The sequence below is a fragment of the Pomacea canaliculata genome, linkage group LG2, assembly GCF_003073045.1.
Source record: "Pomacea canaliculata isolate SZHN2017 linkage group LG2, ASM307304v1, whole genome shotgun sequence".
NCBI classification, from domain to species: domain Eukaryota; kingdom Metazoa; phylum Mollusca; class Gastropoda; order Architaenioglossa; family Ampullariidae; genus Pomacea; species Pomacea canaliculata.
In genome coordinates this window covers 648,176-666,213 of record NC_037591.1, presented here as the reverse complement: position 1 = coordinate 666,213, position 18,038 = coordinate 648,176, and the positions used below count along the sequence as shown (strand labels likewise).

General features: G+C 40.8%; 1 protein-coding gene across 1 annotated transcript in view; it reads right to left on the bottom strand.

The window, feature by feature from the left end:
• The window catches only part of LOC112556269 (probable cation-transporting ATPase 13A3), a 54,704-nt gene extending 37,151 nt beyond the window's left edge, over positions 1-17,553 (bottom strand). Inside the window, exons 1-11 of the mRNA XM_025225108.1 lie at positions 17,358-17,553; positions 16,185-16,276; positions 13,536-13,703; positions 13,167-13,234; positions 12,882-12,957; positions 8,110-8,195; positions 7,478-7,552; positions 6,888-6,957; positions 4,037-4,171; positions 2,602-2,668; positions 1,291-1,422 (exon numbers count right to left, since the gene is read on the bottom strand). Of these exons, the coding sequence (XP_025080893.1) occupies positions 1,291-1,422; positions 2,602-2,668; positions 4,037-4,171; positions 6,888-6,957; positions 7,478-7,552; positions 8,110-8,195; positions 12,882-12,957; positions 13,167-13,234; positions 13,536-13,703; positions 16,185-16,276; positions 17,358-17,382 (994 nt within the window). The 5' untranslated portion in view covers positions 17,383-17,553. The remainder of the gene's footprint in view (positions 1-1,290; positions 1,423-2,601; positions 2,669-4,036; positions 4,172-6,887; positions 6,958-7,477; positions 7,553-8,109; positions 8,196-12,881; positions 12,958-13,166; positions 13,235-13,535; positions 13,704-16,184; positions 16,277-17,357) is intronic.
• Between the last annotated feature and the right edge of the window lie 485 nt (positions 17,554-18,038).

Genomic DNA, 18,038 nt, shown 5'->3' with positions numbered 1-18,038 from the left:
GTAGGCATATGTGAAGGGTTACCCCTATCACCTGTGCTGTTTAACATCTTATTGGAGAACATGAAACCCTTCATGACATTCACCCTTCCATTTCCATTGGTGCAAGACTGATTTGCAACCTACGCTTTGCAGATGACTTGGCCTGTTAGCAGGCACTAACAAACAACTGCATGACCTCACCATCAGACTGACAGTTCGAACACATGAAATGGAGGCCAGCACTGATAAAAGCAAAGTTATTATTGTTGGCAACAACAAAGCAAAGATCTACCTGAAAAAGGTAAGTCTCAATGAGGTAAGCAGCTTTAAGTACTTAGGAGCCACCCTCCCACACTTGTAGGACACCAGGAACCTCTACTTTCAACAGTCATGTGATGTAAGGTGGTCTGGTTTGGGCCATGTGACCTGGCACAACATCTTGTCAAAGACTGTTCTTCAAGGTACATTAGAGGGTTAGAGGGTAGTCCATGATACAGTGGCCAGACGAAGAACTGCCTTATGAATATCAAGAGTTAGACAGGTTGTCCTGTCCAATGGTGGGGGGGAAGAGGGGGGCTAGGGGTGGGGATTGGTGTTTTACGCCAAGTGGTGGGATCCCAGCAAATAATCCCCCCTGTGCTCACAGAGTTAGGATGTATATGCCATATGCTAAGGGCAGGTAACCCTGAAAAAAAACCGAGTGCGGAAGAAAGGGGTACTGGGCCACACAACACACTCTAATTAACCACAACACCATGCAACAACAGACACTATGACACTAACTCCAAAAAAGACAGTTCCACAACAAATATCTTATCAACACTGCAACAGCAACAGTGGCAATGGCTAGATTGGATGGTGTCTGGAGCAGTCACAACATCAGGTTAACTACGAAGGACAATATTTGCATCCCTCATAGTACTGATCCTGTTTTAGGGATGTGAAACATGAACCCTTCTTGCCAATAAAGAGAGGAGAATCCAGTCAGAGAACATAAAATCACTGATTTTTGTATGAAACATTGTTTCCTCACTAGTAGGACACCAGGAACTCCTACTTGTAACAGTCAGTGGCATAAGCTGGTCTGGTTTGGCCATGTGAGCCAACACAACACCTTGTCTGAGACTATTCTTTCAAGATACCATGGTCAACGCCAAGTCCAAAAACAGGCATGAATGGTGAGTCTTGTCAGCTGTTGTGCCTGTCACGAACCAAATACACCAGGTGTGGACTCTCGCTTGTGAGCATAATAAATGACTACTAACCAAATACATCAAACGTGTACTAATTAAGTAATGTACCTGCACTCACCTGTAAGCATGCTCTCATTGACGATGCAGTTGCCGCTTATCAGTACACAGTCACATTGCATCATGCAACCACGACGTGGAATTTCTATAACATCACCAGGCACCAGATCCTCCGATTGTATTTCATCAAAAACTGCACAATATAACAGTTATGTTAAAGTTATCGTCTTTGTGCACAACAGGAATTAATTCCAGAAGCCAATGTACGCTGGTGTGACAAACACTTCCTTGTCTTGAATGCCTCAAAGACTAAGGAAATGATCTTCGACTTTTGGATGAACAATCTTGAGGTAGCCATCGAGGTAGTCGACTCATAAATATTTAGGTACTATCTTCGATAACAAGCTAAATGGGACATCAACACTGACATGAGCCAACAACAACTGTACCTCCTATGGAAACTCAGATCTTTCTCTGTCAGCTCTGTCATCTTCACTCCGTTCTATCAGTCCTTCATTGAAAGCCTCATCACTTTCTTTCATCTCTTGGTTCCACAGCCTCTCCCTAGGGAACAGGAACAGTCTTGTCTCCCTTGTTAATATCTGTTCCAAGATCACCGGAACCAGGCAGAAGGATCTGCAGCCTTATGTCATCAGAAATCCTTAGGAAGGCATCTTGTATCCTATTTCTGATCATGTGTTGGCATGTGAGTTTTCACTCTTGCGGTCTGGCTGAAGTGCGCGATGCCTGTATGCAGAACCAATCGTCACCGCAACTCATTCATTCCACGTGCCATTCATTTGATCAATTCTACTGGCTGTGATCTTGTACTAGCCTGAGGTGACCTGGGGTCGCCGCCTCTATCTACTGTTGCTGGGAATATGTTTGTGTGTGTGCGTGCGAGAAATTATTTCAACATGTATGTGTATGTATTTATCTCTATATAATGAGCACTATGTGGAATTGCTCTTGTGGATTAATAAAACTGTATTGTAGGTTTTAATCTTCTACCTAGTATAGATGTAGTCTTTTTACAGTTTAGATGTACACCTCTTACCATCTACAGCAGGGGTGGGCAAAGTACGGCACGTGGATGTCTTTGGACTAACCCATTATGTACTTATTTGTTGTTTATTCCATTATCACTAGGTTTGCTGTGCAGTCACCTACTGTGGGTTTTTTGTATTTTACCAGCCTTTTGAGACCAGCCTGCAAAAAGAAAACTTCCTCCACCCCTGATCTACAGACAGGAAACATCTGTAGTTCGTTTATCATTAGCTTTGAGAATAAAACAACCAGAAATGCTGTCAGTAAACTTATTGCTACACTTTCTCCTGCAATCCCATTTCTTACAATATGAAGGTACACTTACCATCTTCCCCTCGGCACACTGTGACAAGTGTTGATGATGAAATAGTGTTTCTCAGCTCACGCTGGAACTATAGCAAAAATAAATAACAATCAGTTTTTGCAGCATAAAAATGTCAAACTGTCATATATGATTAACTCTTTCTACACAAATCGCTTCCACAGAAAAAAAGAGTAATGTCACAAAACATATCACACTGTTCGTAAATAAATAACTATATAAAGAAAGAAACTGATCGTTTCTTTCAGGAATTGTTTTAATATGAATTACCCCCCTTAAACTAAAGTTAGTTAACCAATAAGGTAGTTTGTTATAGTTAAAAGTAACAATAAGTAAGTGGGGCAAGTAACTCAATTTAATATGGATCTGTACTTCAACTGCCAAAAATAAGAACATAAAATTGATTAATATTTTAAGACTTACGTATAATCTAATAAAATATTTCATTATTTAGCATTTTATGTTTGAAAATCTGCACAGTATGAATAATTTTTTTCTAATTTGTCTCATAATCTGCTTTCATCACAGGAGTTCTCTCTGTTCCAGTTACCATCTTTCATTTGAATTTTAGTATCAGAAAACAAAGACTACTTTCTTGCAAATCCTATAGCTAAAATGTTTAAAAATACTCTTTAAAATAGTGTGTCAATGACGGTTATCTTTACTGTAGGTTAATAGATATAAAAGTTGGAATACATCGTCCCCACTACCATTTTAAGTGTTAATTGTATTACTTTTCATCAGCATTAAACGAATTAGAAATAATTGGAGAATCCAATTATGTGAACTCATCCCAAAAATTATTCCTCTACCACATTTTATAGTATCCTACCAGAAAAGGGCTACTTGCACATGTCTTTAGAGCCAAGATGACAGTCTTTGAACTGGTGCTATAAAATGCTGATTTTGTTCCATTTGTTGCAGAAGCCAAAACAAAAGAACGTGACTCTGCAAGGATTTTGCCAGTTCTATAAGTTGTGTTAAAAGCTGGCAAAACACCGGTGGGGAAACATGTCTTAACAGTCTCTAGACGATGTCATTATGTGGCAACGTAAGATAATGTGGTGTGCTGACATTAAAGACTTCAACATTAAACACCAAGCTACTCTGGAAATGCAGCAATTAACTTGGTGAAAACACTATACCATGTTTTTTTAAACTGAAATTGCGCCTAGCATTAAAACTGCTGTTTCAATTTAAAACTACTGCTTAAAATAGTATTTGCAGTTCCTAAGAAAACTGTCATTTTAAAATATGCAAAGACTGCCTCAGCAGACTTTTCATCTTTGCTCTCCGGCATTAATTCAACAAGGACTGGAGTTCTTTGATCATGTGACCACTACTACAATCCCATTGTTAAACTGTGACATGTTCAGAGCTGATGAGAAAACCAGATAAAAACATGAGGTATTAAGGTGGTGCTATATTGAAGAGTTACCTTTCGTGTCTGGTAGATGGTGACAACAATGGAGATGCTAGAGATAACAAGGATGCAGGAAGCATAGATAACATATCCCTCAACGTACCAAAGGATCATGCTGAACAGCTGGAAGATGTAGAATGGAGACAAAACCTACACCAGGAACATTATAAACAAATTCTTGCAATTTCACCAACTCAATAACTTCTTCAAATAAATCAGGGTACATACAAAAACTTCATAAAAGTAATGCAGTAAGATGTCTGCTGCATACAAAGTAACCAAATGAGAATAAAGAAGAAAATTTATTTCTTGTCACAATTGCAACTATTATCATCATAATGTCCATGTGTGTGTAAGTACAGCAGGCTACAGAAGAGAAAGCGTCTGCCCATTTTAAGAACAGCATTAAAAAGAAGTAGTGATATTAAAATAAATGAATGAAAATATGTTAAAGGTTAATTTTCACCCCAAAAGGATGATTAAGATTATACTTTAAGATCAATACAACAACGTTTATGCTCTTGGAAGAATGAAAGCCATAATAAAATAAGTGTTTATCCACAAGAAAGCAACTATAAATGGCAGTATGATTATCCACATGAAAGACACAATAAAGTAACAGCAGCGTATTTATCTACATGAATCTCTACAGTTAAAATCGTCTGCATTTCTTAAGTGAAACACATTTGTTTATCACAAAATGTTCAATGTTAGGACCATGAATATATGCCGCAGAAGAGACACCATGCCGGAGCAGTTGAGACCTGGATCAACATCGACCATGTTCCCTACTGGCAGGCTCCAGCATGGGAACAGCGAGAAGTGTGCTACTGGAACCAAAGCAGAAATCAAGCTAAGAGAGGGAACATTCATTTGGACTCAAAACAGCAGCAGTGCAGCAGCTCACCCATGAGATAAAATGGTGCCAGTGGGACATTGTTTTCAGATGGACAGGATTTGGGGGAACAACAGACAACTGCCACAAACTGTGGTATTGTGGAACGGGCACCAGACATGAGTACAGCATCAACTGTACACCCGTAAACAGCAGGCTGATCTCCATGTGTGTCTCAGCTAAGCCCCACAGTGTCACCATTGTCCCAGTATATGCTTTGATGTCCATGCATGGAGACAATGAAGAGGAGGAGTTTTGCCAACAAACTTAAGGTTGTGAAAGCAGTTCCTTGTTGTACTCAGTGACTGGAACACCAAGGTCAGCCCAGATGCCTACCAGCAACAAGAAGGAACAGCAAGCAACTCTGGCCTCAACAAAACCAACGACAGAGGCATCAGACTCATAGAATTTGCAAAGGGCCAGAGACTCACCTTAGCCATCACCTTACATCCCCACAAGAAATTAAGGACTGCAAGGTGGCATTCACCAGATGGATTTGTCCTTAATCAAACTGACTATATCCTGCTGCCGTCACTTCTAATCCAGCATCAACAAGGCCAAGACAAGGGCATACCCAGGCGCTGACATAGGTAGTGACCATGACCTTGTTCTAATGAACTTGAAGCTGAAAGCGAAGCGACACTCAAACACCCCCAAATTCCCTTTAATTTGGAGAAGATACAACACCCAAACATTGCTGAAGTCTTCAAGGCTACAGTTGGAGGAAAATTGCTGGTGGACTATGATGTAGACACCCTCATGAGAAATATCAAAGAGCTGCTTCTGTCAACAGTCCAGGAGGTTCTAGGGCAACAAAGGAATAAGAAACAACCATGGTTCAAGAATGACATTCTAGATCTCTGTGACCAAAGGAGGGTCTTGAAGACGGAGAAAACCTAACCTGAAGCATCTACCAAATACAAAGAAGTGAACTGTGTGATCAAGAAAGGGATGAAGGCAGCTAGGGAGAACTGGATTGAGAGCCAATGCCTGGACATAGAGGATGGAATGGCACGAGGTGACAACAAAAAGGCCTACCGACTACTAAGACAGATCAGCACAAGACAGACTAAGACAGATCAGCACAAGACCTCAGTCATCGAGGACAGTAATGGCCACCTTCTCTTAGAAAGCAATGCTGTACTCAACCGACGGAATGAGTACTGCAAAGACCTGTACAACTTCCAGCTGAAGACCGATGCCAACATCCCCCAAAACAATCAGACTAGAGACAGTGAACCTGCACACCTACCAGTCCTAGGTCAAAAGAGCTGTACAGTCTGAAAGGTGTTGATAATGTACCAGCTGCTCAAGCAGGATGGGGAAGACACTACGAAGGCCCTCATTGTTATGGAGACCAGCACTGAAAAGAAAAAGATCTACCTGAAAGGGGTCCAGTTCGAAAGGTAAACAGCTTCAAGTACTAGGAGCCACCCTCTCTAAGGACAGCAGCTCCACACCAGACAGGATCTGGCATAGCCATAAGATAAGGTTCACAACCAAGTACAAACTTTACAAATCCCTGGTAGTGCATATCCTGCTCTATGGACATGACGCGGACTCTGCCAAAACAAAAAGGAGAATCCAGGTATTTGAGAACAAGTGCCCGAGGAGGCTGCTCCAGATCTCATAGAAAGAAATTAGAACTAACGACTTTGTACGAAACAAGATGGCCACACTCGTAGGACACCAGGTATGACTTTAGTTATATGACCTGGCATGACATCCTGTCCAAAACTGTCCTTCAAGACACCTTGAAGGGTAGCTGAAGCTGCGGTTGCCAAAGAAAAAACTGGCTTATGAACGCCAAAGACTGGACTGGTCATCCTGCTCATTATCACTCAAAATAGGCAAGAGTGGCGGGCCCTGTCAGTTGCTACATCTATCCAGGTGCTTTCTGCAACGACAGGTACCGATCAAGGGAAGACTGAGAGTCTTGGGACCATTCATGGTCTATGCTTCTTTACTCACCTCTTTAAATAGTAGAACGATGATGGGTGTGACATGAACAGCAACAGAGTTTATGCCATACATCTGACGCCTAGAAAAAAAAAGAAAGACTAGATAAAAAAAATCATAATGGTATGGACAGTCCACAAGTTAACAAGTATCTGTGCTTTCTACTTGTGGGCTGCCCTTTTACGCAAGCCAGCATTTATCCTCTAGTTGTGGGTAGTTTTCAAGAGCACAACCATCTGCACCCTTTATTGGTGAGCAGTTCTCAACTATACAAGCATGTGCTGCCACCTGCTCTCAACTTTTAATAAAAACCTCTTGACAGAAACTGACTGCGGGATATCTGCCCTGGAGGACAGTTGTAATCACAAAAGTAACAGGAACAAAGATTGAGTGGATGTGTAACAGCTTTTCTTGACTGGTTTTTAAACCAAATGCTATAATGGTTGATATGGAGTTTAATGTTTCTGATCCCACATTAATTTTTTTAAAAATGAAATAGGGTTTTGAAATCATTCTTTATTTGCAGACTACAAATTGAGAGAAAAGACCACACTTGCTGTCCTATATTTGCAGACAAAATAAAGAAATGAGACTTCACTTACTGTTCTGCTTGCTGTGAAACAGTGAAGCCTTGAAGCTGGTGGAAGTAGGAAAAACTGTGTCCCACTTCTAAACCTCTAGAAAAACAACAGAGGAGGCCACACTATGTGAAACAAAGTTATGCTGGCTTTTCACAGCAACAAGATATCAGACTCAAAAAGATAAATTTTCGGTCGATACTTACCTTTGTTATTTTTATGAAATTCTAAATGGAAAAACAAGCATTACAGAGAAAAAAACTCCAGAGGAGATACATTTTAATGTCTGGGTTTGTTCACATTACCATTGTTTATTTGACCCATTAATTTGTAGGTATTCGATGTCTGCATTCTTATCTGTCAATAAAGCACATGACTAATAATGATAATAATGAGGATTTATATAGTGCCATTCCAAAAATTTTTTGCTCATAGCACTTCATATAATATTTTGAGCGTCTGTGACAAGTCTATCTAGTTTGGTAGATATCAGTGTCAACACAACGCTAATACAGCATAGATCCTGATAAGTAGTCTTTAATTGCCTTATAAAAACACCTACACTAATACATCAGTACATGCTCATAAGCAATCTTTATTCACTTTATCAATTAAACTACACTAATACAACATTACATCATGACATGAGCACTCACCGCAATCTGACAAAGTTCTGCTGTTCTTCATCCCAGACATACTTTACTTTCTTGGAAACAAACCACCGCATTCCTGGCACTTCAACCTTAAACCAGAACAAAGAGGAAACAAAGAAAAGATAACTCAGTGTCTATTTTCAAACAAAGGGGAGACCATGTAATATTGCTTGCATACAACAAGAACTGTCTATGAGGACTAAAATTTGAAGGATTTTACATCACATTCCATTCACTAGTACCTGATGTATCAAACCAGCCAGTCCCAGTTGTCATGGAGATGTGAAAAGACTCAGCAGAGGCGAAGGCATGCCATCAGCACCTATCTTGAGCACTTCTGAGTAGATTCCCCCAACTTGAAAACTGTCCATTCTTTGTTGATACCCAGCCATGATTTCTTTTGCTTTATCCACTATCTTCCTTCCACATACCCCCGGACCATTGTCTTAGGTAGGGTGCTATGTCAAGCAATATGACTGAACCACACTATTTTTCACCACCTGACAGTGGCGAGCAGACGTTCCTGGGGACCAACCAGGCCAGCAACCATATTGCATAAAAATTCATTTGTTTTGTGTTCCTTGTAAGAGATTTGGAGCAGTATCTTGAAGCATTTAGTTTCAAATGTCTGGATCTTTCTCTCCATCTCGGTTAGCCAAGTCTATATTTTGCTACCATAAAGAATGACTGTAACAACTACAAACTTGTACAGCTTAAACTTCATGACCAAGCTGTTGCTGTCACAAACTGTGTTCAGCATCACCATTCCTGCCATTGTTCTTTGTCAAATGTCCACTACCCAGCAGCCATCTTTAGAGAGCGCTGCACCCAGGTACCGAAACTCTGCATGCCTTGAAGTTGTACATTGTTCACATGGAACTCAGATTTTCCCTTGTCCAATACTAATCACCATTACTTTGTTTTTGTCCAAGCTGATTTCAATCACATATGCATTGAAGCTGGTGGCGAGTCTGTGAGAGCCTGCTAATACAATCATATTGATGTCATCGCTAAAGCATAGATTGCCTGGTGTCCTACCCCCGTTCCCTCCAATGGACACAGGTGTGGTGCTCTTTGAGTGTATCTCACATAATTTTCTCTAGATGGCTGTTGAACAGCACTGGGAAAAGCCTTGGTGAACACCTAATGCCATCAGAAAGCATTCCCTCTGTCATGTGACAGTATATATAACTAGTATAGGGCTATAGTGTTGGTGTCTCACTTCTGTTCCACGAAACAGGCGGACGCGCTGGTAAGCAGACTGTCAGAAGGTGAAATGGGTAACTGTGGGAATGTGTTAGCGGTGAGTTATGTCGAGACAGAGTAGTCGGCCTTTGGCAGCACTGGACCGTCGGGTGGACAAAAGGCCAAGAAGTCTCACCACCTGTTATCTCCCCTGGAATGAGTAGACCTGTGAACCGCTTATGTCACGACGGACATGGTGCAGGGTCAGGTTGGAATGTGGGACAGTAGTTGTTACTGCAGGGGATCTCTCAGAGAAGGGGAGAGCAGTGGTCAGTCTACGCCCGTTAATTATAGAAGTCCGCGGTACACCTGAAACAGGACAACAGCGCTACCTTTTATTGCCACCCGGTGGACACAGGTAGTGAATAGGAAGCCAGACGGGATGGCGCAGTAGTCGCAGATTGCCTTACTAGTGAGAGGGGGTAAAGAGGGGGTGTAGTTTGTGCTGGAATAAGTCACAGTGACCACCTGTCTATCATGTGTTAGCTACGGAGTGATTGCATGTAGCTAGGTAGCAGAATGGTTGAAGGTGAGACTGAAGTATGTTTGACCAATCGCGAGGGAGGATGATCTTGCAGATGAGGATTTAGTATTGTGATCGGTCAAGACTCGTGGTCTTTCGTACCGGGTTCTTGAGGAGTAAAGTTGTAGCAGAGGTCTCTTCAAGGCTGTTCACATTCTCCGCTGTGAGTTGTCTTGGAATTGTGACAGCTTCAGCACAACTGACTCAATAGGTGCATTAAGACCCACTCTAGCACAGAGTGCGCAACACTTCATCTCCAGTATCTGTTTGGTCGCAAACAGTAAAGGCAGAGGCTGGTAGATCAGTTTTGGTCCTGTTAGGCGCTGTTAAGCTTGAGACAGCAGTCCAGCCTAGGGACAAGACAGACCCATGGTGGCACGCGGTGGTGCCAGAGTCAACATGAGAGGGGCCCCTCACGTGGCAAGAGACTTTTGTGAGGAAAGATAAGTGGCGAGTGTGTGTTATGTGAGTGCGTGTGTTGTGTGTATTAGTTAAGCTAATTAGTGGCTCACGTTACCTAGACTAGGGATAGACAAATAACGGGACACCCTAGATAACGGTCATATTTTGTGATTGCATCATCTTGCAAATTGTTGAAAATACTCTCGATTATTAATAACTTCCTTTAATACACTAAATTGCCTTGCGTTGTTTATTGGGGAGGTACGATGGGGGCTCCGAGTCAATTAAAGTGTAATTAGCAATTTAGTGTAAGTGTGCGCGTACACGTTATGTCGGCGCGAATTGGTAGAGGTGTCGAGAGTGTGATCAGCCTGAGGCAGCGGGAATCGCAACCTCTGACCACCTTTGCGTGCTCATTCCCCGGAGTTCACGACACCCTCACCTGATTATTAAGGAGTACTGAGCTCCCAAATTGCAGCCCTATGCTCCAATGGGGGCAATCGGGAACAAGAAGAAGAGCTCCAAGAACTGGATTCCAGGGATTTGAGGGTTTGGAAAATGCCCTCTTCAATGCTGAATTCTGCATCACGTGCCACAACACCTTATGCCAGACTCTGTTGAAGACCTTCTTAAATATATAAATATATGGTATTATATAAACATAAAAATATATGGTAATATATATAAAAATATGGTGAAGATGTTTACTTTGTTTTTTGATCAGGACACAACTGCTGAAGGTCTGCTCCTGCAAGCCCTGCAACTGGCCTGCAGTTCCTGTGCCATCAGTGTGAGGCAGTTCTGAATCACCTTCAACATAACTTTGCTTGGATGACTAATTAGGCTTATTGTCTGATAGTTCTGGCATTGACTCTGGTTCCCCTTTTGCGGCAGGGTTATGACCAGTGATTGCATTCTCATGCCATTGCTTGCATTCCAAATTTTCTGACACAAGGCTGTAGGTACATTCATTCTCTCTTTTCCTCCACAAATGAAACTTCGTTGGGATGTTATCAACTCCTGCTGACTTCCCACCTTTCAGGTTGTGGATGGCCTCTTGACCTCTTCCCACAGAACCTGTAGGCCTGCAGGGCCATCTTCTGTAACCAAGTCATCTTGAGGGATGCTCCTGTCTGTCACCAGCACGAAGTTGTAAAGGTCAGAGTGGTATTCTATTGGTCTAGTACAGCCGTCTTCCATCAGGAAGCAATGGAGCACCGTCTTCGATAACAGAACTTCTGCTGACCCTCATTTGTGAGCTGTTGTCACTTCAGGCCATTCCTTTCTGTTTTATGGTATCTGTCTTCATTCCAGGTTTCCTTCATCCTTTTCCTGATATTGCAATAAACCTTCTGATATTCAATCCCTTTTTTGGGTTGCTTTTTCTTTCACTTTTCAGGGCCCACCTGTCATCACAAAGATAAAAACTTTCTCCGTTGACCCAGGAAGTCTTTCTTTGCCTTCAGGCACCCTAGGGCCTTTTCACCTATTGACAGGACCACCTCTCTGACATACCCAAAGGTGTCCATGTCACAATCCAGCATGTTCAGGGCAGCCAATCTGCCTCCATGCCTGAAAGAGTTCAGCAACATTTAGGCCCCCAAACTTTTCCAGGTCAAAGTGGAGATGAGGACTGGGTGTGTGATGCTTCCCCATTAGATTTAGGCTTATTAAGACAAGATTATGATCGATTTTGCTATGCCCTCATCTATGCCTTGTTGATGTCTGATTTGAAGAATCTTGGTAGTGATGAAGTCAATCTGGTTATGGCTCAAGTCATCTGGAAAATGCCAGGTCAACAGCCACAACCTTTTGTAAGAGTACTGGTGAAGGTTAGTTAGCCTGTGGCTCTGAGCAAACTCTAGCAGCCTCAGACTCCTGTCAGCCATTTCACCAAGGCTAAAGCAGCCTACCTTATCAGTCCATTGCTGAGAAGCATCAGAGCTTACTTTCATAATGAAATCCTTGATCACATCAGGCATGCAACTTACCCAATTCCAACTCGCAGAGGTAGTGACAAAAAAGCTAACAATATGAAACTCTTTTGAGGCTCCATAATTGGAATAAGGAAGGTAATGAGTACATGTAAGTCACAAGGAGACAAAGACTCACTCCACCACAACTCTATCATCACCATGGGAAATTGGTTCCCCTACCCTGTAAGCTTCATTGAGAAGATGCAAGCTAAGGAAGACAGCCCTGACAAAAAACAGGATGGCAACACCACATCTATGATAAATACCATTTAAAAATGATTCACTGCTTGATTTTGTCACTCACTTGATCTCACACAACATTGTTGTTTTTTTGTGTGTGTACATGTGTGTGCTTGAATGTGTGTGTGGCTACATGCATGGGTGCAAGAAGAATTTTCTTTTTCTGTTTTTGCATTTAATTTCTTAGATGTACATATAATAGTGCATGTAGTGGCATCTCTGAGTGTGTGGGTGCAATTGGCATTTGTCAAGTAAGAGGCAGTCATCATTAAGATGTTCCTTGTGCAATGTCACTTTAGCAAATAAATGAATTCTTTTTCTTGTTTTAAATGTTCATGCAATCTTCTGATGTGCACTAATTCTATATACAGTTTTCAGCTGGCACTTACCACCACAGGATTGTCAAATGTCTGATCAAAATTGTCTGACTTCTTGAACCTGTTGAACATCAAAGTCTTGCTGCTTCTGTTAAATAAAAAAAGCCAATTATTTAAAGACAGTTTTAAGATTCCCAGTTACTGCAAATATTTCTATACAGTATATCTTGATCCAAAAGTGTAAATTTTCCCAAGAAACTGTTTTTGATTTCTTGTTACTTTCTAAAAAAAATTGATCAAAAATATAAGCAAAATTATTTTTGCCTACATTACAATGATTAAAGAAAGAACACTTACGAATGTCCCCTGCCACCTGTTCCAGAGTTTGTGTTGACAGATGTAACAAAGTACTGGTCATACTGATCCTACAGATCAAAGCACAGCACTATACATATTAGCTACATGATTTTCTGCTGCTGTGTCAGAATAATGTCGTCACTAAAAGTAGCTACATCACACCATTTTCAACCTTAAGCCAACTAGCTCTCACTCTTGTATGCAAGCCTGTTCCACTGTTTACAGTTCTACAAACCTACATTTATTATCATGCTGGCAAAGGGTGTAGCCTACAGGCTTAGAACTTTATAGCTATGGTACTAATTGGTTACACTTACAGGCCTGCTGCGATAACTATGGTGCTGACAGCTGAACCAACAATAAGCCTACCTTTAAGATGACCGTGGTGGCCATGCTGAGAGGACAGGTTGTGTGAGTGAACTCCACCATCCGATGCGGAAGCCAGTAGAACAACAGGCGCAAAAGCCCCACCGTGAGAAAGTACAAAACCCAGCTGAGGTAGTAGCGACCAAGGCTTAAACGATAACCCCTCACCTCCTGCAGTGGAAGACACAAGTTATTAAGTCCACAATCAAATGTAAATTGTAACATTAATAGTTACACCGCAGGACAAAGCTATGCAGCACAAGTATGGAGACAGAGCAATTTTAAAAAATGAAAGCATGTTAGTGCCCAAGGTAGTCATACCTTAAATCACAGGAATTAACATGCCTGAAGCAGATCCCATTGCTAACATACAGAAAGGTATTGGAACCAAAGGACACAGATACTTCATAAATATATGAACCTGAAGATTTGCACCTGAAGATAGAGTACAAAATGTCAGACTATGGAGCTAACTGGTCTCGAGGGCCAGCTAAACATCAATAACACATATCATTAAGCGAAAGACTGAAAAAAAAAACCTGATTAACCAATTAAGATTAGGGTCAAGTATAAACTCAGAAAAAAACAGAAGTGTACGAGCATGCAAAAGAGAGAAAAGATTATGATAGACTGAACATGTGTTTGTGTAGGTGCACACTTCTAATGAAGGTCATGATGTGTACATGTAAATGCAGTATTTATGGAGTAGGGCTTGCTGCATAACTACAGATCCAAATGATTTATGCAAGCATATCCATGACTTCACTGAGCATACATTGAGTGGATCCTGCTGAGCAAATGTGATCTTAATTTTATGTGCAAATGTAAGTCCCACTGATCATAAGGTTACCCCAAGCAAGAAGAATGTTTAAAAACTACTAGACACTCATTTACACTCAAGCAACTTGCACATTATTTTTATTTTCTATTTGAATAAATTATCTTCCTCATTTGCTTGAATAGTTATGTTTACTCTGGGAAGGCTAATCTTTGATAATCAGCTTCACAACTTGTCATTGCATGGTACAAAATTCTCTAGGAAGGCCAATCTTTGGCAATCAGATGCAAGTGCATGTTACACTATTATCAAGTCTCACTGGAAGGCAATTACTCACAAGTTCTGCATGTGAGTCAAGTCTCTTTACTAAGTGACCGGGTGGGAGAGTGTGTGGGGAGGGGGGAGGGTAAGGGGGATAGAGGGAGAGAGAGAAAGGTAGTGATTATGCAGGATGTGTCTATTTACCAGGTGCATGAAATAGTGACCAGCTGTTCTCAGGAAAGGTGGCCATCTGTGAATTGTTGTTATCTGCAGAGTTTTTATCTCTTTGAGATAAATGTTTGGTACTCTAAAAGGGCAAAAGAAGCTATTTCTGAAGAGTGGATAAGACTCTAGGCAGCCATGCTATATGGGATAACCTCTTGGGTAGAGTACATCACATCAAAATCAACATTCTGTGGGAAACACTAATTGCATCATTTATTACCATCTCAAAGTACACCAAACAATGCACACTATCACTGCATGTATGTGTGGTGGATGGTGATGAGGGGGAAGAAGAGAAAGAAAGTAGTGTTTTTGTGTCAAGCCAGCAACTAAGGTTGTAATGGCAGAGCAGCTGGCCCTGTAAGCTGGTGCTATATGTAATGAAAGAACAGCATGCCCAAGATGAGATCTGAACCAAGGAGAGCTAATCCTCATTGTGCTGGTGAACACTGCACCACTCTCTCCCTTCACCACCCTGACAACACCACAACCAACACACTCTTCTTTCTGGGGAGGAGGGGAGAGGCTCTGTGAGTGTGTGTGTTGATGCATACATACTATACCACCAGCTCACATGAACGTGAGTGTACAAATTTAATACTAAATTTATAAAAATAAGACTGATTAGTAGCTGAACCATGTAACATAATGTAAAATGTGATGTGACACATCAAATCTAGTACAAATCTTATATTTTCACAAAATTTCATTTCATATGGTGTACGCATAGAGTAATTCAACTAAGCAAGTTGGTTGGTCAATCAGTTGCAACTTTCTAAATATTTTGCATCCAGAAATACAATAAAGATGATATCCTGACATCAAAACAGTTGCATATTGTTTCGTTATAAATAAGGTGCATTTGCGGCCCTATGCTCTTCAAAGGAGCAACAAGGAATAAACTAAGGTGCATTTAATATCAGATTGTGCAAAATAAACATAAAAATCCTTCAATGAAATATATCCTTTGAGACTTTCATATTGCACATTTTTTATGCTTAATCTGAAAATAATTACACTAATAGTCAAAACTACTGATTTATTTCAAATTATACAGCGTAATGACTGCAGCCTAAACAAGTAGGGAAAATGGGTGTTTAATCCCAAGGTAGCAACTAAGTGCAAACTAAACAAAACTTAAGTAATGGTCAGTCTTCATCCAGTAGAATACAGATGATTTTACACAAACTGTAACTGCTAACATATATCCTACTTTTTCTGGACAATAAAAATCAATTTAAACAATGGGCAAAGAATTCAGGTTCAGAGATCAACAAGTCAGTGATACATCACAATGACAAGTTTCTGGGCGAGTATGTCTGGTACAGCATAAATAGCATGCACAAATATACTGATAAATAGCACATTAATATTTTCAAAATACACACCATCTGGTCATCTTGGCCAGGATTGAGGTAGGTGTGGCCAGCCACCATTGGCGCAATGCCCATTTGGCCCATGCTTGTCTTTGGACCCTTCCCTGCACAACACAGTAAATAGCTCAACAGGAACAAAATGGGAAAAACTAGTAGATTGTGGTGATATATCCTGAGATTAACAGGTGTCTTTAAGGACTGTGCTGACACAACCTGAGAAGTAAGATCCCAGTCATGTGATCTTGTATTTATTAGGAGTGCTGCTAAAATAACCTGATCAAACTTGTGCTGGTTGCTGGTGGTCCACATGAACTGTGCTGGGGAGTGATTTTTTTTTCAAGGTAGTTTGAAGGACAGTTTCAACAAGTGTCATACTGATGGACCAGACCAGTTTATGTCACCTGTTGTGAGCAGTGGTTCCTGGTGTCCAACAAGTGTGGTGTGCTTTGTACAAAGCCATTGGCTTTATGTTTCCTGTACAAGATTTTGAGCAACCTCTTTAGGCAATAGTTCTCGAATACCTAGATTCTCCTCTTTAAATTGCAGAGACCATATTTCACATCCATAAAGCAGGATTGGTAAAAAGGACTTGTACAGATTGTACGTCATAGTAAACCTGGTGTGCTGTGTCTCATCATGTCCAGCCTAGCCACTGCTACTGTTACTGTCATGATCCTGATGCAGGTATTTATTTGTGCTTACTTTTTCTGTATCTGAGTTAAATAACCAGTTCAAAATTTTTACTTACTTTTTATATAATAATAATGCGCAAGAGGCTGAATTTGCTTTACACACAAACAAATGTAATAAAAATGAGGGTTCACTGCACAATATTCAGATCACTATAAGTCTTGAGGCTCTTATCATGATAAACCTCTCTGGTAAACCTATATTTTCATAGCATTAACACTCTAATCATGCCACACTTCTGGGGTTACTTGTCTTCAAAAAATGGCTTATTTTACAATTTCAAAAAAACTGTAATGTTAATTTTATAACTAAACAATAATTTGAGCACAAAAAGGCTGATTATGCCTTAAATCTGTAATTTATTTTAGTTACACCCAAAGCAAAAAATGCTGTTGCACTGTCATGGAGATAAACATCCTGACACATGATGGTACTTCAGAAACTTAGAATGCCACCATCATTTCAACTAAGCTTACCATACTTAATTCAACTCACCTACTGCTTGCAGGCTGCCTCTCATACTTCAGTCAGAAACTTCAGAAAGTACAGTACTCTGCTGCACACCTTATGCTTAGAGCTAGGAATTGGGACCATGTCACTCCTCTCCTTCGTTTTCTGAACTGGCTACCCATTTATTCTCGCATTCATTTCAAACTGTTCGTGCTGTGTTTTAATTTCTTTGCAGGCTCCTGCCCTATTTCTCTGAACTTCTCTTCCCTTGTGTCCCAGCCAGACAACTCTGCTCTTCGTCTGATGACAGTGTCCTAACTATACTTATCATCAGAACAACAACATATGGTCACAGGATTTTAGTTACTGTGCAGCAAAACAATGGAACTCTCTCCCTTTCCATATCCGCCACCTACCTACAAGTGAATACTTCAAATCTGCACTGAAAACACACCTTTCCTTGAGTATTACTCCTAACACAGTTCTAATGCTAGTTCTTTTTCACCCTTCCCTTTTCTGCTTTTTGCTACTCGATATTCTGTTTTTTGTTGCTTGGTTCCTCTTTGTGTGTTCTGTGTTTTTCTTCTACGCATCCTCAGTACTATTGCTTATTGTTCCACCCTTTGTATGCTGTCCCTGTCTCATTCTTGTTTTAAGCGCTTCTGTGAGTATGCACTATACAAATCCTTCATTTATTATTATTATTGACATCTGTTTATAGCTACT